Raw genomic sequence first — 24,681 nt, 5'->3', positions numbered from 1 at the left:
GAGCATGCAAAAGACACGGCGTGTGTATGGCCCCTTACACAGTAAGCAGATATGAAGCAATATTATAATTTATTTTGAGTTGTCTGTTGTTCTGTCCACATCATGAATGTAAGTCCAATATTCTCTCTCTTTTTAGCTCTGTTTTTGGGAAATATCTGCTCTTTAGCTGCTAAATGTTCCATTATGTTCACCAGCTAGTCGCTAACTGTGTCAGTCTGCTGTTTGGTGCTGAGCAGGTGGTGTTTTAGCTGAAAACAGCTGCCTGTCGCAGCCGAAAAGAGGAGTTGCAGGCCCGACAGATAAACGCCAAAATTCACTTTAAAGCTCCATAAAGTCGAGAGGAGCTGCAGATTCAGGGGATAATTCTCTCCGTACGAGCGACGCCTCATCATCCTGAAATAAACCAGATTTAGCTCCAAACCTGCTTTATGAAACAGATTCATCCTGATTCCATTTTTTAGGCAAATTCAAGACGGACTTTTCACAACAAATCCTGCTTTTCTGAGCCTCCTTTATGAAACACCCCTCCGTGATAAGTTCAAACCGAGCCCCAATAAGGTTTTCAAGAAGGAGCTTTATTTCATTAATAAAGCAGACTGAGCGCTGCTTCTGTCTTTTGCTATGATCAGTTCTCAATATGACTGAACTGAAGCTGATATTCCAAATGAGGTAAAGACACACTCAAATCACTGTGTTATGTTACCTTAATCCTGAGCTATAAAGTGCTTCCGAACTTGCAATAGATATAAAAGAATTTAAATGTAAATGTAATGCATCCCAACACACGGGCATGGGAATGTAAAATAGTCGTTTAGCGCGTAAATCCAACTGTAGACCGGCCTGGTGGTGGTGAGAAATAGACTGATTCATGATAAATAACTGATAAATTTGATAAGATTTGTGATAAATACAGAAATATATCTCTCTAAACTTTGACAAATCAATAAGGTGCGAGCCACTTTTCGGCTGCTTGAAGAGTCATTGTCCTTGTTTGGAATGTTTCAGCCTACTGCGATGCCGTACAAACTGGGTCACTCCACTTACACACAAACATACTGTCAATACCAACACTTACACCATCGGAAAAAAGGGAATAAAAATACACACACACACACTTTCGTGACAGGTTTTTGTGCCGAGTGACTCACCATTAAAAGTGTCTGTTGTGAGACTGTGCTCTAGATCTGCTTTGAGTACTCTCGTGTGCCCTCAGACCACACACACGCACACACACACGCACACACACACATACACACACACCATAGCAGAAAGCTGGGAGAGTAAACTGTGATGCGATTACATCTTTTTCAAGGATTGTCTCTTGCTTCTTTTCAGACAGTGTGTTTTCAGACATGATATCAATGATGGAGATGAGAGAGAGGGTTTGACACAGCTGAGGTCAGAGGGGATGATACAGCCCACACACACACACTCACATCCAGTAAAGCCACGTGGATGTTAGGGTTACACCGATGCATGTGAGCTCAATGTGCTCCTTTTTAACTTTAAATAAAAACTCACAGGACAAATCCTTCACAAAACAAACCCACTTTTTAAAAAAAAAAGACGTGCAACATTAAGTCTCATTTTTCTGCCAGGTCCCATTTCCTTTTATCACTACGGATGACTGATCCCAATACATGAAAGTGCCTCAGTTATGAGGTTAGCGATGAAGATCAGTATTCACAACAAACAACAACATTGAAATTGGCTACAATGCTGCATGGGATATCGTTTCTGTTTTTTTTTTTTACAACTTGACAGTTACAGCGGGAGGAGATTGTGGTAAAGTACTCCGCTTTTTTGCCTTAAAACGCTTCAGCAAGTCTGACAGAGCCATTTCAGTAAGCCCACCATTACTGATTATCTTCAATATTGCACCGTTTTCCTCTTTTCCAGTAGCACTGGTTATAAACCAAGAGTCTAAACAATATATTAATCTCCTTTTTTTTCCCTGACAGGTGTCTGTGACCTCAATTTGCATACCCAGGCTTCTTAAAAGCCTCATTTCCTTTTAAGTAATGAGAAATTGCCCGTGATAGAAATATTCGTAATAAAGTAACTGAAAATAAAGTCACGTTGGGGTAATGAGTCTTTGTCTCTTAGTGACCACATGCCTAGAAGAATCTGGAAACCACTCCAACAGAGCAGGACCGAGGTATAGTTTTGTTGGTCAAACTTTTCAGGTGAAAACTGTCAAACACTGTCCTGTTTTTAGTCTTTTCTCTACATGTTTTTTGCGTATATTTAAGTCAGCATATCCTTCAGTAGTTTTTGAGGTTAACAGGTCAGTGGATTTAGCAGCAATTCATCTGCGGACTTTCAGAAAGCAACACTCCATGAGACAGAAGTGAATTTGGAGAGAATTCTCGTTTAGAAATGACTTGATTCAGACGACCCAATCTGATCATACCACTGCACAGCACATTTTTCTATCTGTGTAAAAATAGAAACAAGGTCATGACACTAAATCACTGCTATTCAACTATGAATTTGTCCAAACATCTGCATAAACGAGCCAATGTGGCATCATGGTCACAGCTAGTTTAAGGTTCTGGTACTCCCCCTGTGCACCAGTGCAGATCATTCCTTCACATAGCTCATCGCTTCCTGAGACGAATGGAGGTTGAAGTGGTAAAATGAACTGAATGGGATGAGTGGCTACAGATAACAGGGCACTAAGGTCAAAGTGAACCAAATGCATAAATAAACATTTTTTCAGCCTGTGATATGTTCCGGCCCGTCCAAACACATAAACACGTGGGAATAAGTAAAGGTACCGTACCTACAGGACCCACCGTGCACTGCGGTATCACTCGTGTACGTTTGTGTCTTTGTATGAAAGTCCGCCCAGACACGTGTGACTGAGGGCGACGGAGATGGACAGGCTAGGAGGAGGTTCGGCTCGGACTCAGTTCTGCTGCAGGATCAGGTTCTCCAGCTCGTCTGCTGAGCGGAGCAGGAAGGCGGCGGACTCTCGGTATCCCGCGATGAGCTGCCTCACCGCCGTGACCTCAGGAGGGCTGAGCTGAGCCGAAGCTCCGCCGCCACCGCCTCCCTGACCGTGACTGTTGGAGCTGGCGGAGGTGGAGTTCGGGCCGACTGACTTCATACTCAGATCTGTGGGACCTGCAGACACAACCATCATATACAGGAAAAATAGGGTCAGGAAGCATCTTTGACCTGAGAAATCTATTTATGCTGAGATATCAAACTACAGTATATAAAGACTAAATACCCTGGAACTAGCAGAAAAAGACTTCTAGTATTTCAGACGTGCATCAAAGAGGAGCTCAATATCTTGAAGAAAATGAGTTTCCTGCATGCTGATTTTGCAATTAAGACATTTATCAAACAATGCTGACTTTAAAAATTGTCTTGAAAGCTCAGTTAATACAAATTACTAGTGGCATCTAAGGCTGTACTAAGACAAAGCAATGCCGTGAGCTACATGGTGACTATAGCATGCTAACATGCTCACAATAGCAGTGCTAACATCTTGATGTTTGTTTACCATGTCCATCATCCAGTACAGCTGGGGCTGATGGGAATGACATTAGTTTTGCACGTCCTGTATTTTGTACCAAAATATTGGACATTTTGACCTGATGGTGGTGCTAGAGGAAAAGTCAGAAGATCACTTTAGTTTTTAGGACTCATCCTCTGGGCACCACAGATATCTGTACAAAATGTCGTGGTAATTCCTCTAATAGTTATTGTGATATTTCACGCTAGGACCAAAGTAGTGGACGGACCAACATTGCCATCCCTACAGCTATGACACCAGCGTGGCTAAAATTATTCAGCAACATCTCTGTTATTTTGAATAATCCACCAATATCGATTTGAACAGCTTTCAATGGAAATAAGTTTTAATGAAGAAGTACTGAGCAGCATCGTGTTTTATCCAGAGAAACAGGGAAAATATTTCTTCAAAGACACGAGAAGAGTCCATATGAACGCCCCCCCTTGTCATATTCACAACCTCGCAGGTGGAATTTTTCTGAAGGCTCAGAGTTTACGAGTTATGACGTGTTTGCTGACGTTTTCAGAAATAGTGGAGGCCATGGAAGTTAATTTTTCGGTGGATGGTTGGTTAATATATTGTAATTTTTAGTGGTATAGAGTTTTTTTGTAATTTTATTTGTCTGAGGAAAATGTTGATATTCCCAACGGCCTCATCATTTTTCCCCTGTCATTATGCCTTTGCATTTCCTGCATTACGTTACCCACTTGCTAGCTTGCTAAATTGTTAGCCTCTGTGGCTTTTGGCATCCATGTTGCCATTGTCTAGCAGTGGTGTTCTCACAACTTAAACACTTGAACGTCAAGTATATCGTGTACACAACATCCGATGTCATAACACAGACCGTATATAAGAAGTGGACATGGTCACCGTGATGTCACCCATTGGTCGGTGGACTGCTGTTTTGAAGCCTCAAGTTTGGCCATCTTGTTTTTTTTGCAACCAGTAGTGGATGCATGTTTTTTGCCGAAAACTGCATGTGATTATCATAAAGTGGGCATGTCTGTAAAGAGGAGACTCGTGGGTACCCATAGAATCTATTTTCATTCACATATCTTGAGGTCAGAGGTCAAGGGACCCCTTTGAAAGTAAAGTTAGACAAGTGTGACATGTTGGTACCAATCGATTTCTTAGGTTTTCTAGTTTCATATGATAGCAATACCTTCACTCTAGGTCGCAACCACAAGCTCACCAGTTTCATTTGAAGGCTGCAATTGTTTTGAAACTCTAATGTGGAGACTTAAATTAGAAAATATGTTGAGTTTTTGTAATTTGCATGGACCAACCCTTTATTTACTGGAGCAATGTCCTGATTATCCCTTTCCTCTAAATGCACAACATTAATAATTCTTCTTCATGCCTCATTATTTGGTTGATAAAAGCTCCTCACCGTTGGCGTGTGCAGCACCAGAGTTCTGCTGGTTGCTGCCGACCGTCCCATATCCTCGCAGGTTGTAGTTGAGGCCTCCATTGGTGTAGAGCTGGTCTTGGGCAAAAGCTGCGCTGGAAATGGTGAACCCTGACGGGGCCACAGAGGCCGGGTCCCTCGAATTGGTCTTGTCAACAGAGGTGGGCTCATCCTACGAGAAATTTAATGTTTTCAGTTTTAGGGAGAATATTGTAGTCTGTGTTGTGCAGTTTGGCGTTAATGATGCGTAGCCATCCTAGCACATTCCCAAAATCCCTGCTGGGCAAATTCACAAACACCAACTGCCAAGACATTTACCGCTTGGTAGACATCGAGCCGCATCCTCTTGGCAGCATTTCGGGTTTCGTTCTCACAGGCAGCAGCGAGGATGTTCTCAGCCATGGCAGAGGTGAGGTGAGGAGGTGTTGGTCGTATCTGGCAGGAGGGGTCAGTGAGATTATAAATGTGAAACACAGGATTTATTTGGATGTATGTTGGATTAATACAGACAACATTTTAGCTGGGGGGCACTTTGTACCTCAAAACCGCCCTTTTTCATACGGCGGCAGGATTTGAGGTAGGTGCGGATGCGCTTGCGGGAGCGCTCCTGGAACTCTGGGAACTGGCGGCTACAGGACTCGATGATGGCCTGGATCTTCTCCTTGGGCTGTTTGGAGATGGGCACCATGCGGTCCAGATTCTCATCCACGAACAGACGCACAAACATCTGACAGAGGCAGAGAGAGAGGGGGAGGGGAGAGAGAGGGGATGTAGAGCAGAAAAATGGAGTGGGGGTGCCGGGTAGAGAGGGAGAGAGAGAGGGGTGTGAGAGTCGAAAACAAAAGAGAGGAAAGGGAAGGCAGGGGATGGGGGAGCATCAGAGGTAGAGTGGAAGAGGAGAGGATAAAGAGGGAGGGGGAGGTGATGAAAACAAGAGCGATGGAAATTGAATCATTGCTCATATTCAGGACAATATTTCCAATGTTTGCTTATTCACTCATGGCTGCATTTTTGTAGCTCTAATGTATTGGTTTCCATTAGACTCAGAAATGCACAGATAGCGGTTTTCACTGAATAAACAGGGAGCATTGCCTATATTAAGTTAGAATATGAGAATTCTTTAATATTTCTAAGTACAATATCTACGCATAACAACACTTATAATTCAACAGGGCTGGCTGATATCCGACAGTGCTGTAGTCTCTCTATATGAATTTAATTATACTGCAACAGTTACTTACATTGAAGGCTTTGAGTCTCTCAGGGTCCATACCCTCAGCATCATTGATCTTGTCGCTGTCATCGTGGTCGTCATGATCGTCGTCGTCGTCGTCGATTATCTGTGCCCGACCAGAGGTCAAGTCCTCAGCGCTCATGCTCAGTTCAGTTTTCACAGAGTCATAGCTTCCTGAGCTGTAAGGAGGGGACTAAATACACAAAAAAATACTATTATTATAGATTATACAGACACAAGAGCTGGTTTTCTTAACTGGTCATTGAGAAAGACAAAATTGAATAACCATGTATTTGAAGCTATTATTAATAATATCAAGTTTTTATTCTTACCTTGTTGGCGTACTCTGTTTTGATGGGGTACTTCCTGTTGGCGTCTGCGGGGTAAGAGTTCAGCGGCGAGCTCCCCGCCGGCAGCAGTCTGTCACTCAGATTGACCGGCTGCTGATCCTCTGAGGAGGACGAGGGCGAGGTGGTGCTGAAGTCCAGGGGAGCGCTCAGCCCGTTCTCTGTCACCTCCCCGTAAGGGGCCCCACCATCTGGGGGGTTCCCACCCACAGCCAGCACCTCCGGGGAGGTCAGGGCCGGCAGCCCGTTGGCGCTGCCGCTCTCCGAGGAGTCGTCATCTGACGGGAGGGGAAGGAGCAGAAGATGCACGGATGAGCTGTGCGGATGTTTGTCATCGTTTTTGCATTAATGTGGGTTTGTTTACTACAATAGGCACTATTTCTGTCTTGGGTAACAGCAGACTACCGGGGGATGGGACTTTCTGCCTCGTGTTCTGAAACTGTTAAGGAAGTGGGTATCGGGGTCAACTGTCAAGATGCATAAAAGTTAGGGTAGAAGAGGGGAATCTGCTGAGTGTTAACAGTGAAGAGAGAACGAGATGAGGATGAGGAGGGACTGGTGGGGGGAAGGGAGCCTCCACTTCCTGGTGTGTGCAAATTACAGCTTTTTAACCCAGTTTCTGGCCATGTAGTGATTTCACTATGATAATTCCTACATGTGCCTACTTATGTTCACAAGAACAGAGTGATTCTCCATTTCTATGATTTGCCCTATTTTCTCTCTTTTCTGTAATGGTGCCTAATCTGTGAAGGTTAACATCGGCCTTTGTCCTACTTCTCTAAGCCCTATACCCTGAGAGAGAGGGGTGCACAATGGATTGGGGCTGCGGTGGTGTCCCACCCCCTGTAAGAGTGGATTTATTTGGATTAGTCCACTAAGAACGAGGCAAGCTGTTTCCTGTGTAACGCCAATCTGTACCCTTCTCGTGTAATGAGTAAACCTTCAAATTCCAGATGTAAATAAAACTAAAAAGGAGCAAACAATAACAAGCCAGTAACAACCAGTACAATATGTCTTACCGTCCTCTTCTTTAATGGGGGCTGCTGGGTTGCTGACTCTCTCTCCGTTAGGTGGACTGGGCTCAGGCACTGGGGGCTGCTGCTCAGCTGCGACCCATGCGGGCTCAACGCCGTTCATGTCCTCGCTGCTCACCGAGCTGTCATCCTGAGGGGAGAAAAGAGGGGGCTGTGAGACAGGGAGGGAAACCTGGATGTGCAGAGGGAGAGAAAAGATCCTCAAGTTTCCCATTTGTCCCATAGAGATTAACAGAGGGAGTCTTTGCATCTCAGGTTCACATTTTTTAAGTTTATCTTATAGCATTTCTGATGGTGTTGTTCCTGCTGTCCACTCAGGCCACAAAGAAAACCTTTATAAAAGGGACAGTGTGTAGGATTTGGTGGCATCTAGTGGTGCGGTTGCAGATTGCAACCAACTTGACCACCCCTCCACTCACTCCTCCCTTTCCAAGACTGTGGTGAGCCACCTAACGCAAAACCCCCCTCCCCATTTGGAAGTGTTGTGAACGTCGTGTGGATGGATGAAAGCAGATTGGGTTATATTTGCATAATGTCTTTATATTTTCTTTTGCTAACATTAGATATTTACACAGCTAATAGCCATATTTAGCATTACGGAAATTCGTTAGCTAGGGCGTTAGCAAACATTGGTTGCTAGATCTCGTGAGAATGTGTTGCTGAGACAGAGAGAGGTCTCGAACAAAGTAAATTTTCTCCTGATTTGTCCATCTGAAAAATGTCATTTTTGGTATTCGGAAGATATGTGGCTTGTGAAAAATGGGTCCTATACGTACTTTGGTGACTATGAGGAGAAAGAATCTGTCATAATGTGTGTTAAGGATTCTTAGTTTCAGGTGATTATACACTAATGAAAACATAGTTATGAATATTATATTCCATTTCTGCTAAATCAAACACATTGGCCCTTTAAAGCATGGTCAATGTTAGTGATGGAGGACAAAATCCACACTCTTTGTTCTGTGTAAAAATGCATTTTAAAGCACAAATGAAGTGTGTGCTTTCCAAAATTACAATGTTTTTAGCATGGATTTCCCTCTTTGTGCTTCAACTGACTATAGTTTCTTGTTGGGCTATGGCAGAGAGATAATAACAGAAAGTCTCACATTAGGTTCAGCTGAACTTTAGATTTAGTCCCCCATCACTTACATTGAAATACCTTCAGGAAGGTATGGACAGGGGGAACGATTACAGCAACCAATAGAGCTTTCAGTGTACATCCATGGTGTTTTATTAATTTAAATCTAAAGTCTGGCTCAGAAACCTAATGCAGGAGGCTCCCTGTTATGTTTCTTGGAGCGCTGCTATTTTTAACTCTGTTACGTAGAGACCCTATAGATGCTTGTTGTTGTAGCGCAACATACATGTGAGTAAACCATGAGGGTAAGGATTAGCAAGGGAGAGCAGAATAATCTCACAAACTATTCAAAGGCTTTGGCTTCAAACTACAGAAATTATATCATCTGCTGACATCCATGAGCACATTTCAGTTTACTTCTCTTCTCTCAGCTGGCTGAAAGGGGAGCAAAACTACGACTGTGTGATGGGAACAGAGCGGAAACATCATCTCGTCATCTCATTCCCGCCACACGAGCACACAAATAGGCCTAAACTCTTGGGAATATGCATCGGCCCCTCTGTAGAGGGTTTGAGGAGGACCAAAATGCTCAGTGAAGGCCCCATTAGGTACCAAATGAGCAATGTAGCATTAAAGAGAGAGAGAGAGACACGAGAGGGAGAGAATCTTTAATTACACTGTTTCTAAGTAGTTGGGAATGTGGCATGCCTATGCTTCAAGAAAGTATATAATTCATAAAGTCTGGGGATTCACTGTTAAAACTGAGACGCAATAGAGTTTTACAAAGAATCAAGTTGAAGCAATTTACTTTGAGAATAAACTTCATTGTCTCATCAATAAGACAACAAACACACCATAAAATATCTCCAGAAGTTGATACAACTTCTAGTGTAATAAAAATGTTTGTGAAAAGCCAAAACGCCGAAACGATTAGTTGATCAACAAAGAAACTATTATTATTTTGATAATCTATTAATTGTTTGTGTCATTTTTCAAGCAAAAATGATAGTAAACTAAATACTTTTGGGTTTTGGACTATTTTACGGACAAAACAATCAACATGGAGATGTCCCATTGGACTTTTGATTGGCATTTTTCACTATTTTCAGACGTTTTAAGGACCAACAATCATTAGCTGCAGAGCCTATTTTAGTGGTGTTTTTATAACTAGGCCTGCATCCAATCTAAATGGCTGCACTGAGGTGCATAACAGTGAGAATGTTTAGTTTTATAAGGACAGAAAACAAATCTGAGGCATACTTTTGTCACCATATGTAGTTTGTTTCTTTAAGAGGAAAGGCAAAGTTGTACTATAACAATCACCAAAGTTCTGCAAAACAGCATGCAAACAGTTGGCAGCAGAGTAGATACACAGTCACACATTCTCCACTGATCTGCTTCTGTCAACAGGACAAACCTGCTGCATTTTGAACCGAGAGATATGGAACAAATCACTACAAGTCTCCTACAACACCTGAAATAACCCTCTGTGATGGTTAATTATTAAATTATTGGCCCTGCTCATTCTCAGTCTGCACACAGATGTGACCAACACTCTGAGCATTTGTTAATTTGTACTCACCCGCAAATCACAGTCTGGGTCATTGTTCCGGATAATCCTAATTATGCGTGAGTGAGGTTCTACATTATCATCATCAAGCAGCGCTCCCTGCACTTTAGTGACAGTGCTTTCTGAGTGTTTCTGTCACAGCCACACATGGGAGTGGTCACGCACATGACGTCACACTGTGCGGAAGATTTACTAATCCTCATTTCACACTGAGCTCCTCCTCCCAGCAGGAGGAGCGCTCTGATTGTTTAATATTGAATTAAAAGTTTAGAGGAAGGATGTCTTATTCGGCCTGCACAAAGTGTTTCTCCCCACGGCCCCAATGAGACTAAAAAGAACATAAACCAGGGTCTGTGCAGTCAATACAAATACAATTATAGTGAAAAGGAGATGTTAACAGGGTCGTTGATTTTCTAATGAATCAATCAGGACACCTTGTATCTGTGTCCACGCTTCACAAACATTCACAGTCCTCTTGCAAAAAAGAGGCACTTACCCTTTCAGTGGCTGTCATGCACTGCAGCTTCATTTGTTTCAGGTAGGTGGCAGTAAGAGGCATGTTGTAATCAATGAGGTCCGGGACCAGTGAGGTGGGTCTGTCATTTTCTGAGAAAAAGAAAGCAAAGAACACAAAAATGATCACCCCAAAAATAGTCGGAAACACAAACACTTTGATGATTTAATGTCTAATAAATATAGAATCAAACAGTAGTATCAAGTTGGAACTAATCCTCAATGAATCTATTTCATCTAACGCACCGTCGGAGAGTGGGAATAAAAACCAGGACTGTTGATCAGTGGAAAGTAACTAAGTACATTTACTTAAGAACTGCACTTAAACCTGCATTAGGCAGAATGTTTTTGGCATCATTGGGCAAAAATTCCATAATAACCTTTCAGCATATTGTAATTCAAGTGTTCTGAGAGAAAACTAGACTTCTGCACCTCCTCATGGCTCTGTTTTCAGGCTTTAAAAAATCTAGCCTGTGACCGAAGACTTTGGCCAATAACCTATAATATACTATAATAACCTTCTTATTGAGCGTTCCTATTGGCTGTGCTCCGGCTGGTGGGCGGTGCTTGGTATTTATTCAACTGATCTTAACGTGGCTGCCGGGTCACAAACTTTCTAATTTTACAGCTAAACAGTACACGACAGGATGTTTCTGAAAAAATTTGAGGCGAGAAATAGGCATTACAGTAACAGGATATTGATTCATATTTGGTCAGCGCTGCCTAGTTTGACCTTTTGGTCGGAGTTCGCGAGTGATTGACAGCTGCTCAGAGACGGCAAGGCTCCAGCTCTGCTCTGATTGGTTGTTTTCCTCCAGTCAGATTACCTGTCTCATGCACTACTGTCAGGATATAGTGACCGTTTTATAAAAATAACTTTTTTTAATCATATTTGCTCTATTTCTACCCACTGCAACTTTAAGTACACTTTTGAGCTACTTTGCTTTCTTTTTTAAGCTACTTTATACTTCTACTTCACTACAAATCAGTGAGAAATGTTGTACTTTTTACTCCACCACATTTATCTGACAGCTTTAGCTACTAGTTACTTTTCAGATTAATCTTAACATTGCCCCAATAGTTTAAATTGTCGAACTAGCTGTTACCAGTTCCTGTTTGAAATGTACCCATGTATATACACACAACTATTACTGGATTACTTTGACACTGAAGTAAACTTAAAAATGTGATGATTCTCAGGCAAGTTCTGGAGTTATGAGGAGCGTCTTTTTCTCTATGGATTTATTGATGTTTATTTGTGTTGAGCATCAAAGAAAATAATATCCTCAGAAAGTGTAAGTCACATTTATTCTGAAATACGTGTATTATGTGTGTGTATTCAGAATTCGACTGATCTGTGACTCCAAGAAGGGGTGCCAATTTTGGTGCAAATTGTGGGCCAAATCAGACCACACTGCAATAACTAACTTCCTGTTGTTTTTTAGAGCACCGCTTTGGCGTGCACCTGTCCATCAACCCCCCTCAGACCCTCTCTCACAGTTTGAAAACCTCTGCTCTAAAATAACTGTAGATATGCTGTAAAATGTTGAAATCCATGCAGTTGCCTTTGCTGTATGCAACACCTGAAATCAAACAAAGTGGCTGAGACCTGTCTCCACACCGGCCACTAGAGGGACTCTGTGATCAGTTTAGTGTGTCTGTACAATCCCAGAGATGTGGTCCTCTTGAGTCTTTGTTACAGCATGCCGGTGATGGATATGTATACAACATGTTTTATTAATTAAGGTTCAATATCAAAACTCTTCCAAGTACAAATACCTGAGATCATATCAGCTCAAATGTATTGTCTGAACTCACGTTTATCTTATGTGATAAACCAAATAAACATTTCAATGAATCTTATGATATTATTTCAGAAAATCCCACCACAATAACGTCTGGCTGTTGTAGCAGAGTGATTGGTTTCTGCCGTCCCAGCATGCATCACAGCACAGCAATTAATTAACCCTTTTCCATGTCAGTATGTCAAAGGATCAGAGCTTTATCTACTCTTAAAGGTTGATCTCAGAAATAGCAGATCATTTGATGATGTCTCCAGAATTAGCGAGTCCTCCACGGGTCACATGTGTGCCGTTACCTTTGAACTCTGCAGTGCTGGGGTTGATGTGCATCCTCTTCTGACACTCTCCACAGCTCATTAGGAAGCGAGTCACCGCCTCTCTGGGCAGGAAGGCGTAGGTCTCTGCTATCTGTGCCGGGGTAGTGAGCAGAGGAGACTGGGTTACGGCAACAAAAATGGCAGCGGTTATGGCTCGGGCTGTGAACTCAAACTCTGTGTGCAGGTGTTTTTTTGTACCGTGCATGTGTGAAAGTTTGGGGTCAGTGATTATGTGTCATCTGGATGTGGCATGAGGAGGAATCCTCCCTCTAGGCGATTTCTTGTTCCTCCGAATGGCCTAATTCCAGCTGTGCGGATTTCTGCTTTGATACGCTACAAAACAAGCTGTGCTCGTCATCTTTTCTCTTTCAGGTACAGTTAGCTCATATCGACTACACCGCTTTCTCATGCTCGGCCTTCCTTCTCTGTTTGTCTCCACCGCTATGCCACCCTCCCCTTCTCGCCCCCTCTGGCGTTTCCCTGTAAAATGCGACCTTCACGTGACCATGGGGAGGCAGCAGGGGTGCCCACCCCCACCGGCCCAACATCACCACTGTCACAGCTCCCCATCCCCTTTGCCCCCCCGACCCCCCACCCCTCATGGCCCCTTGAGGCGGCTGAGAGGGAAAGGCCACCCAGAGGAGCGTGCACCTCCCAGAAGGCCACAGTGACAGTTCCATATTATGCCCTGCCCCAGTGATGCTGCCTCCTCAAAAGGGTACACTCTATGAGACGTGACAGGACCTCTCTACAGGGCAGGAGGAAGTGGCTCTATGATTATTTTTTTCCAATCCTGAGGGGTGGGGGGGCACCAGCGTCCTGCTAACCCCCCCCCACACCCAACACTGCACTAAAGCTGCACACAAAGCCCCTCGTTCTGTCGGGACACCACACCCGACCCAAGACCACACCTCAGTTTGCAACGCATATTCTTTCTTTGTTCCATCATGTGACACCAACTCTTGAGCACCATAAGTACTTTGTTTTTCTGGTTAAGGTGGTTACTTGTTCCCTTGGTAACTCCTGATGTTAGACATTACTATACATTATGTCGCCAGAGCTCAGAGGTATAGCCTATTGTCTTTCACAGATATTGTTTTTCACAAAAAAATCGGAGTGGTCTCAATTAAACCGGCGCCTGGAAGTTTTGCTCCCCCTGAAAGAATACTGACTTTGGGAACATTTCTTTCAAATATAATAATACTACTGGGATTTATTTAAACTAACTCCAGCTGTGGGACACTTTACACACAAAGGAAAAGGAGCTGTTGTCTGCACGCTGTAATTTGAACGCATCCAAAACATGTTTTTATTGATGCAAGGTCTTAGTCAGACAAACACGTAACCAAAAGCAGACTATACAATATGTGTATGGCTTGGTCCAGAATGAAATATCTCAATAACTGTGAGATGGATTGGCATGAAATTTAGTGCAGACGTTTATGGTCCCCAGAGGATGAATCCTACTGACTTTGGTTGTCTCCTGACTTTTCCTCTAGTGACACCATGAGGTTGACATTTTTGGCCTTTAGTGAAATAACTTGACAACTATTGGATGGATATGTAATTTTGCCCTCAGAATAAATTTGGTGATTGTTTCACTTTTCATCTAGCGCCATCATCAAGTCAAAATTTTTCCAATACTTTAGTTGATGACTTAATAGAGTGGTGCGGGAATGAGTCCTAAAACCCAGAAATGAGTTAGCATTTTAGCACTTCTGGTTCCCTTGTCTGGAAGTCAATGGGTTTTTAGTTAGATGCTTGAAATAAGGTCTGTGGCTGACACAAGATCCAGAGATTTTAGCATTTTATTCTACGATAAAAAATACATAAATAAAATATATAGAAGTTTGAAGCCTTTACGCGTCTTAAAAAAGGCATTTGCGAACAAGTGGCCAAAATAGACTACAAAACGTCATCATGTCGACTCGTTCGCCGTTACAGCCTCGTTGTGTATACTCGCGCTCATGCGACCGTGTTATAGTTAGTTTATAGCTTAACGTTAGCTTTTTACTTTGGGCGATTGCATTCACACTGCAAAAACCTTAGAAGTGGTGTTCATTTGTGAAGATTATCTTGCTGAAAAAAACGTGTAGGTATCATACACTTGTGTTCGCCACAGAGCTTATTTTCCGCAATAATCCAAAACCTAATGGAAAAATCCCATTGGCTTTTTGTCGAGGGAACCAGGGCGATGCTAACTTCCTGGTTGGCCTACAGAAAGAAATCATCCCTGCAGCGCTCTATTTGGAGGTCCCTTCACTTTTCATTAAGTCAAAGTTTGACTTTTGTCTTGTAGGCTACTTTAGTTTAAGACTGAATACTCCCATATAGCTGCACTTTGTTAAAGGCTAATTAGCAAATGTTAGCATGCTGACCCGCTAAAGTTTAGCGGGTCAGCATGCTAACATTTGCTGTTTAGCAACAAAAAAAAAAAAAGGTGAACACGGTAAACATTATACCTACAAAACATCAGCATGTTAGGCTAACTACTTGTTATTGTGAGCATGTTACCATGCTGATGTCAGCATTTAGCTCAAAGCACCAGTGCCCCTACGTATAGAGCTGCTAGCATCAGTAGACAAGTAGTCTTGTGTGTCTGTATACACAGTATTGATTGTTTATTGTTCACATGGATGTTTTCTGACAAAGATCTTGTAAATCAGACAGAAAAATGCTTTTAGGGGGGAGCTTAAAATCTGTGCCTATTCCTTTGTATGAGATACTGTGAGAAGTGCTAGCAGGGTTAGCTGCACCCTACGGGTACCTGGTTGGATTTACCCACCGCTTTGTAGGTCTTCTTTTGGCCTGCATGTTTGGGCGCTCTCCCGGGGTCGGCGCCCATCTCCACATGCATGGCATAGATGATGTCAAAGAAGTCTTCTACCACAGCCACGCGCTTCAGGGAGGAGTTATCTTGGGCCGAATTCCCATCTGAGCACTGAAACACAGACGGATACAGGAGTTTAGTTTAATGTCTTACAGAGATGACATATGTGTTATCTATATCATGTGTTATAGATGCAAATGGAGCTTCCTGCATCCATGTGACGTGTGCAGGATCTTTAAGGCACATGGGTCAGGTGGTTACAGACAGCCATACAGACTGTACAAAGTGTCCTCATCACCAGCACTGAAACAACCAGTCTTGTTTTGCCCTGCAGTCTTTGAATGTCTCTGTCGGGTGGAGCAGTCTCGGCCCGGCTGGGTCGACAGCCATCACCTCATCTCTGCAATGTTTAAAAATAACACCACCGACACTGTACAAGACCAACAGTCCCTCCTACCACCACCTCTGGCAGCCATCCTGCCTCCCATATGCTGCTGACCCTGTCGCCATAGAAACTGCCACTGATTTCTCTCGGGCAGGTGTGCTGGGCAAAGGGTCATGTGACACGCCATAGAAAGTGGGATCGCCAGGACAACAGCCTCCATCCGCAGCACCACATGGGGCTTTCCTCTCCTTTCTACCTCCATCTTTTTTCTTCCAAAAAACTCCCTTGTTCCTTCATTCCTTACAAACACTTTGCATTTTCCACCAGATCTTATCTTTATATTTCTGCACCTGCTGGTATTTTTTAAAGTGTCCCAGCCAGCATAAAATGGGAAAAAAAAAGGTTTGGGGCATTTAATTCGTTTTTTTTCCATCTCCCACACAGATATGAGACAAGCTGTGACATTTTGTGGAGATTGGGTTCTAGGTGGGGAGTGATCTCTTCTTGTTTGAGTGAGAGGAGGGTCCAGAGTTCAAAAAGTTGTCCCCCGGTATTGAGGTATCACACTTTTGTCCCCCTCCCCTCCTCTCCTTGACATTTCTGCACACTTCCTGGGATCTGACATTTCATTTTCTCGTTTTCCCCCAACTGCTGCGTCCTCCTCTCTCCTGCCTCCATGTCTTCATCCCCTGTACCTCTCCGTCCCGTCTTTCTTTCTTTCTTTCTTCCCCCCTCCTCCTCTTCTTGCTCCTGCTCTCCCAAGTGCGAGGTAATGATCGTTGCCATGGCAACTAAAACCAGCTCACAGAGCGGGTTTGTTTTAATCCGGCCCTCTCTCCCTCTCTCTCTTCCTAGCCACTCTCCCCTGTCAGCACGGGCTAAATGTAATGATAATAAATGAAATAATAGCGATCCTCCACCTCATCATCACAGCTGTAATCTATCGCACTTGGAGGTATCATCACCATTCCCCTGGTGACATCACCGCCACTGCCGCTGCTGCTGCTACTGCTGCTGCTTGGGACAATGGTGTCAGGTCCATTCACGCTGGATTTAGATAATCTCATACAACTGTGGGGTGTGCAGTGCACCCACATTGCTGCTGCATCCTCCACTGAATTCTATACCCCAACAAAATATCCAACACACACCGGATATTCTGCTGGGAATGTGCTCAACCTGAAATCCAACCATAAGAAACACATTGTATTGCAACCCACCTGGTGGTAGGTTTAGCTAATTCTGCTGGAGTCTGCTTTTGTGTCAGGCTGAGACTACTATTATTCTCATTATCCATTATTTTCTTGATTAATGGTTTGGTCTATAAAGTGCCGATCGTAATTTTAATAAAGTCCAAGGTGACATCTTCAAATGTCTTTTTTGTCTGACAAACAGTCAAAAAACACAACGATATTCAGTTTACAATGATACAAAACAGAGAAAATTCACATTTTAGAAGCTGTAGCTAAGGAATGTTTTGCATTTTTGTTAGAAATTCAACTCAAATGACTAATCAATTATTGATTAATCAACTAATCGTTGCAGCTCCACTACCCCTCAACTAAGAACTAGCAGGCAAGGCGGCCTTTCTTTCACTATCCTGCTACCTGAAGGCCCTCTCAGGCTCCTCTGCTTCGACAAGCTCTTTAGTTTCCAAACACAAGTCAACAGGGAGTTAAACATTCACCTCAAAACACGACATGCTTTGAGTGTGTGTTCGTCAGCGCCGTGTGTGTGTTTAAGTGCAGCACATGTCTACCGGGCAGAGCTTGTATAGCTGAAGCATCTCCGAGGAGAACAGCTGTTGAACGGCGCTGTAGATATTCGGTCTCATCAGCAGCGTTTTTTTAAAGAGCAAAAGGAGACATGTCAGCATCCCTAATCGCCAGCAACACCGCAAAACTCCTCGCCCTCCTTCTTCTTCGTCTCCTTCTCTCTATCTTTCTAATCCCGGAGGACTTTGCTCTCCCCAGCCACTGTACAACCAGCCCCCATCCCCTGCTCCTCGCTCTCTCCCCGTCCCGCACCAAACCGCTCTGTTGCTAGGAGACTGGAGGGGTTGAGTCGGCTGCCCCCACCCCCGCTGGCAGTCACACACACACACACACACACACACACACACACACTGGAGCAGAGAGGGGAGAGAGGAGCAGTCCTGCACACACAGGCAGGTCAGGAGGAGGAGGTGATGGAGGAGGAGGAGGAGGGGGGAGGTTCACGGGAAGCAGCTGGGTCACAAAGACAGGCCGGCAAAGATAGAAGAGATGCACCACACAAGACATCAGATCCACGGGTGCAAAAATCTCAAAAGCTTTAACTTTTAAAGTCAACATAAACATGGAGATGGCGTTTTATTTTGTAAGGTGGCTGCACAATAAGTAGCTTAAATTGGTGATGTGTGTTCAGGTACTTTCTATATATATATGTGTGTGTGTGTGTTTGTGTGTGTGTGCACCGAGCAAGCAGGGAGTAAAGATGGCTGTGTCAACACCGCTCATGACTCAGATTATCTCACTGCAGATGTGACAACAGGTCATCTTTTAAAGGCCCATCTCCCCCCTCTGTAAATCTATCAACTGGCTAATGGACGTGTAAATGGAACAATCCTTGTTTCTTCTCTGTGTGTGTGTGTGTGTGTGTGTGTGTGTGTGTGTGTGTGTGTGTGTGTGTGTGTGTGTGTGTGTGTGTGTGCGTGTGTTTGTGTGTGTGTGTGTAGTGCAAGATTTATATGACAGAAAATTTGGGATAAAAGAGACTATTACACTGCCACCAAATGTTTTATAAAACCTGTCCCCTTCTATTTCTTTTCTTTTCACCCTCATTCTCCTCTCAATTCACGAAGCCCTGTCATTAAATTCACATTAGGTGCTCTACCCCTCATGTCCGACGTTCATATCTGTGTGTGTGTGTGTAGGTTTCTCTGCCGGCTGCTCCCGTGATGAACATTATTTGATAGAGTGTGTGACATCCCCAATATCCCAGCACAGCCGGAGACACAGACAGTCCCACCAGCCCCGGCAGACTGGCACTGTTGATGTTCCACTCGCTGACTCAAAATGGTATGTAAATGACTCGCACATACATCATCAGAGAGTCCATTTTAAGGCTATTATCATACTGTCCCAGTTCGTTAAATGTTGGCCTTGGCAAAGGTATTAAAAATGACAGTAGCAGTGCGTTAGGAAGATTATTGCCGTCTTAAAGAGTCTGTGTGTGTGTGTGTGTGTGTGTGTGTGTGTGTGCGTGTGTGTGTGAGTGTGTGTGAGAGTGTGTGTGAAGAGCAGAACTCAGACTATCTCCCACACAGGGGGGGAGGCCCCCGGGCCAGTTAAAAATGGTGTTAATTTCTCCTCCTATGGGAAAGCAAAGAACGGTCTCTCCATGGCAACAGAGAGGGTGCTGAAGGGAGGAAACACAGAGCATGCGATCAGCGACCCCCTCTTTGTACGAGCACACAAACTACCACATACGCGCCGTGCGGTTTTCATCACCCGTTTACAGCAAGTCACAGTCACATAACGTCCGGACACACGTTGACATAAAGTCTTTCCTTTATGAAGTGTTCTCCAGCCTCAAACAGACACATACAAGTCAACCGCCCCCCTCACACGCACAGGTAAATCCATCTGTGGCGAGAACAGCTAGGAGATTCCTGTTTGGGGTGGTGCAACCCATTTGCTGTTTGAACCCACGAGCGTGAGCCCATGTGTCGCCCCCTAATAAGCGTTGCCAGAGAGGGACAGAACAAAAAAACCACGGGACAAAAGCACCGGAGATTCTCTATGCAAAAATAGCATTAATGCAAATGCTGCTGAATAATAGGGCCAGTATTCTTTTGACTCTATGGCCCTTCCACAAAAGAGGAGCTCTCAGGGGAAATGTGGACTAATTAATCAGATAATAATGATGATGATGTCCCCCTTCCCGTCTGACGGTGAAGCACAAACATTTAGGGCCCATTTTCCAAAGACCCAGATTAGGAGTAGTGGTTTCTGATTTCTCCGCGAGGAGAGGACGCCCCGAGACAAACCTTTATTTTGTAAATTGATAGCATTGTTAAATCCTCTATTCGGAAAAACCTCATTCTGTGGCCGCCCTGTTTAATTTTATCCTTTCCTGTCACTTTAAGGCAGATTATTTTCTCAATTAATTGATGAATCGTTTTGTCGATAAAATGTCAGAATACTGAAAAATGCCTGTTATAACTTCTCAGAGCCCGAGGTGGCGTCTTCAAATCCCTTATTTTATCTGATTAAAGCCCAAAGATATCAGTTTACTATCATATATGACAAAGAAAATCCTCATATTTGAGAAGCTGGAACCAGAAAATGTTTGTCATAATGTTTGTAAAAAATGGCTGAAATTATTATTATTATCAATTATTTGATTGACAGAAAATAATCTACAATTATTTTAATTAACAAATTATTGTTTATAATAAAAAAGCCAAATTCCTCTGCTTCTGGCTTCTTAAAATGTGAATATTTTCTGCTATCTTTAGTCTTCTACAGTAGTTATATTGGAATATCTTTGGGCTTTGGACTGTTTGTCAGAATAAACAAGACATTTGAAAGCATCATGTTGTGCTTTGAGAAGCTGTGATGGATATTTTTCACTGTATTCTGACATTTTATAGACCAAAATTGACAAAATAATCAACAGATTGATCGATAATAAATTGTAAGTTGCAGCCCTAGTTGCCAATAAATTTTCTGCTGACTGACTGCTAATAGTTTCAGCTTTAGGACTCTTATTTATTTTTGGTAAATGATAGATTGTAATTAATGGTTTGGGACCAATCGTACAAGTTAAAATATGTTGACTGTTCCCCGTTTGTGGCAGCTCCTCCGCAAAGCACCATTCAACTTTAACTTTTCAACATCATGTGAAGTGTTTCTGAACAGTTTCAAGTGTATATGTGTGTGTGTGAGCCTGTATTACTGATGTTGTGGGGACATAAAGCTGTTTACACAGTCACATTGTGGGGACTCACCTTCCTTTTGGGGAAAAAATGAAAGTCCCCATCACGTAAATCATTACATTTTAGGGTGAAGACTTGGTTTAACATTAGGATAAGGATCATGTGTCTGAGTGTGTGCATGTGTGTGTAAGTGGGTGTGTATACTGATGTGGGGACACTGTTTACACAGTCACATTGTGGGGACTCGCCTACCTTTTGCGGACAAAGTGCAAGTCCCCATAATGTCAGTCTCTATATTTCAGGGAAAAGACTTGGTTTAATGTTAGAATAAGGTTAGTGTGTGTGTACTTGTGTGTGTACGTGTGTGTGTGTGTGTGTGTGTGTGTGTGTGTGAGAGCATGTCCACCAAAACCTAGTTGTGAGAGACGAACAGAGATATTTACAGATTTCAGTTGGCATGGCAACAAAAAGCAACAGCTCGCAGTACTTCAAAATTTTCAGTACAATGCTCATGTCAGCCGAAAAGGAAATGCACGGGGCGTTTAAGCGTTCCTTTTGAAACTGGCTGCACTCTGACTCCCCTTGTCTCGGGGAAACTATGTGTGCTCAGATATAGTGTGCAATTCTGCGGTGCATCTCTGTGTCTGTTTCTAGTCCTATTCCCCTCCTCCTCTGTGGCGTCCTCTAATCAAGACATAATGAGAGCTAAACGAGGTTGCATCTCCACACTGAGGGCTGCTGCTGGATTCTCTGAGCGCCGAGTTGTGCAGAAAGAGGGCGAGACGGTACGAGACGGACAGACAAAAAACACACAGAAAGAACATAATTCTGTGTCCGGCTTGAAAAGGAGGCATCTACGCTGCTACTGTGCTCTGCCTTTCTGTCCCGTCACACACTGAAGCAGCCTTGTATGCTTCACTGACACACAGAAGAGACCTTCTCTGTCTGCACATCAGCCACCATCGTCCCTACCCCCACCCAGCCTCCCGTCATTTAGCCCCATGCCTGCCCCCATACAGAAACTTGGCACACCCTGGGAGCAGCTGCAGCGGGGCTTCCAACGCTGGAGCTCCAGAGACACGCCCCCGGCCCTGCAGCCGTACGACGAGGCAGTGACCATTGTGCGTTTGTACGTTTGCTCGTGTGTGTGTCACTTTTCCACTGGCCCAGGACGGCCTATTTATATACAGTATAAAAGCCCAGGAAGAGTGAATGAAAAACTCTGCTTTCTAATACAGTCAAATGCATTGAAATAGGTTGATTTGTCGCCTCTGACTCATCATTAGAAGCAGCTTTGTGTTGGCTGATGTTCTGTTTGTTGTCTCAAGTGGAGCTGAGTCAGGGGGATGCTTTCCCCTGCCTTATGATATTAGCTACGAGGCGTGTGCACTCCTCTCCAATAAACAGTGAGCTACACTTTTTTTTTCAGAAAGCCTCTCTAAAACAGACCTCAGAGAATTGTTTCATTTTGGATGGGCCTCACAGAGAAATCAGGCTCACCTGGAGGTTATTATATAGATAATATATTGGACATATAAGAATCTATACCAAGAAGAAATGACAAGAGCCACAGACAAAAGCTAATCAACAACACATTTTCGAGGCACCATCTGCACCTGCAGAGCCAGATCACACCTGCCCTCCTGCCCAGAGGGAAACATAATATTGAGTGGAGATTAAAGGATTTTTTGTAAAAGGCAGTTGGCCTACATCTGAATCGTGCATTCACACAGGTATAACACCTGTGGAGGGATCAGTGCTATTCAAACCCAAATCAAAGTCTGTAATCTGTGCCAATATTTGTTAACAGAAAATGTGTTTCTGCTCTTTGAGGTCCAGAGAGACTCTGTCCCAGCAGAGCGGGTGGTGGTGGTGGTGGTGATGTTGGTGGGTGGGGGAGATTACTCCCTGAAGGCGCTTATTTAAAATGGTGGTTGTCTCCTTTTCTGGCACAGCAGGCCCAAACAGAGACATAGTGTGCACAAAGAGAGCCACACTGGGGCCCTGCTGACAGTTCACCATGTAGGCCTTTACATGTTTATCTTGGAGGAAAAAAAGAATGTGGTATTTAACCCTTAACACACTTTAACACACAGTGTATAATGGTGACCTGTTACACTGAATATCCTCCCTCCTCCCTTCATCATCCAGAGACATGCACAAGTGAAGTCTGAGCACCAACTGTGGGCGTATGTCGCTATCAGTCCCGAGCAGACCCTTTTGTTTCCGCCACAGCCCCTCACGTGGTCACCAATTACGCACAGCTATACCACCCTCCATCAAATCCATTTTTTTTTTAAATATTTCTCTTACAAAAACACAATCTTAAACGAGCTTATTATGGGGGCTTAATGCCCTATAACGTACAAAATAAAATGCGGCAGAGGCGGACCATCCTGGACTACACAGGTGTTGCCAGAGCAACGAGCCCATCCGCAGCATCCCGCATCCAGCATCCCGCCCAGGACAATGAGAAGTGGGATGCAAACACTGAGACTGTCTGTCCACACTGTGACATTTTTATGAAAAAAGACACATATTTGAGTATTTATTTTTTTTGGAACCATGTGTTTGCTCTCTCTCAAAGGAAGACACAGTAATCTGGCGCGCGCTCGCTTTAGATGGGACAGTGAGGTGCGCGTGTCTGGTTTGATGAATCGCTGACAATCGAACCAGCTGAGCGCGCAGCAGAAAGGTGAATCAGACATGATCTATAAGTTGGCGTTAATGGCCTGTAGTCCATCACGGAGAGGACACACGCCGGAGCACCCTGACACACACACAGCAAGGCTGGATACCCGACCCACCAACATGCCAATGCATCCATCCACGCGCGCGCACAGCACGCGAGCATCACCAATATCCAGGGTTTGCACGAGACCAGACCAGAAACAGACACGGTTCAAACTAAATGTTGTGAATAGTCAATGATGTGGTGCTGACAGGACTTCAACCTCACTGGGCTGAGATGCCTATATGCATGATAGATACAGATATACCTTTTTTTTTTACAATTGCGATTGCCAGGAGGCACCGGCTGGTTGCTATGGCAGCAGGAGGATGGGGATGAGAGTAGGGATGCTCTGGATGGGATGTGGACAAAGTGATGCTTTATCGAAGGCGAGCCGGGACGACACAAAGATTATAAGTTGTCATTTGATGCGTGTGGCAGGTTGCATGTGTGCAGCCTGATATAATGAGAACTTATAGACATGGACGGGACATCTCTGTGTCACACACACACACACACATCTCTCTCTGTGTCACACACACACACACACGCACACACACACACAGTTTACCGTGGTCTTGACCGGGACATAGAGGACGGGTTTCCCCGGAGCTCCCTTCTTGTTGTGCTCTCCCAACACGTTGGTTCCGACCTGAAACCCTTTGGACTTCACCCAGAATTTGAATTTGGCGTTGATGTGGCTGTTGTCGATGTACACGCCGTCCGACTCGTCGTTCTGCAACAGTGTCTGCATGATCTTGTTGTATTTTCTCCGGGTGACCGTCTTTGTTTTACCGGAGTCTCCATAAGTCCGGAGACACCAGTCCTGAAATTCACTGAACATCTCCGCCTCCAACACGACCGGACTCCGGCTCCTTTTGGGCGCATCACCGCACGCCTTTCTCGTTGCCATCTCTCTCTCTCTCTCTCTCTCTCTCTCTCTTCCTCTCTCTCTCTCTCTCTCTCCCTCTCTCTGTCTGAATCA

The 24,681-nt window shown here is 44.0% G+C and overlaps 2 protein-coding genes across 8 annotated transcripts in view; one reads left to right on the top strand and one right to left on the bottom strand.

The window, feature by feature from the left end:
• dnmt3ba (DNA (cytosine-5-)-methyltransferase 3 beta, duplicate a) overlaps positions 1–24,681 on the top strand; it is a 76,387-nt gene that overhangs the window by 13,319 nt on the left and 38,387 nt on the right. For all 7 annotated transcript variants that reach the window (XM_037772067.1, XM_037772064.1, XM_037772060.1 and 4 more), the window contains exon 2: positions 18,959–19,103. The gene's annotated coding sequence lies outside the window, so the exon portion shown is untranslated. The remainder of the gene's footprint in view (positions 1–18,958; positions 19,104–24,681) is intronic.
• nol4la (nucleolar protein 4-like a) lies at positions 140–24,678 on the bottom strand. Its single transcript, XM_037772070.1, has 11 exons — positions 24,268–24,678; positions 15,615–15,770; positions 12,809–12,920; positions 10,694–10,803; positions 7,535–7,679; positions 6,501–6,793; positions 6,176–6,361; positions 5,473–5,661; positions 5,253–5,369; positions 4,917–5,106; positions 140–3,129 (listed from the first exon to the last, which is right to left on the bottom strand). Exons 1-11 carry the CDS (start codon positions 24,607–24,609, stop codon positions 2,912–2,914), a joined length of 2,058 nt encoding a protein of 685 aa, XP_037627998.1. The 5' UTR covers positions 24,610–24,678; the 3' UTR covers positions 140–2,911.

Source organism: Sebastes umbrosus, chromosome 6 (assembly GCF_015220745.1).
Source record: "Sebastes umbrosus isolate fSebUmb1 chromosome 6, fSebUmb1.pri, whole genome shotgun sequence".
In the NCBI taxonomy this organism is placed as follows: domain Eukaryota; kingdom Metazoa; phylum Chordata; class Actinopteri; order Perciformes; family Sebastidae; genus Sebastes; species Sebastes umbrosus.
This window is presented reverse-complemented; position numbering and strand designations above follow the sequence as displayed.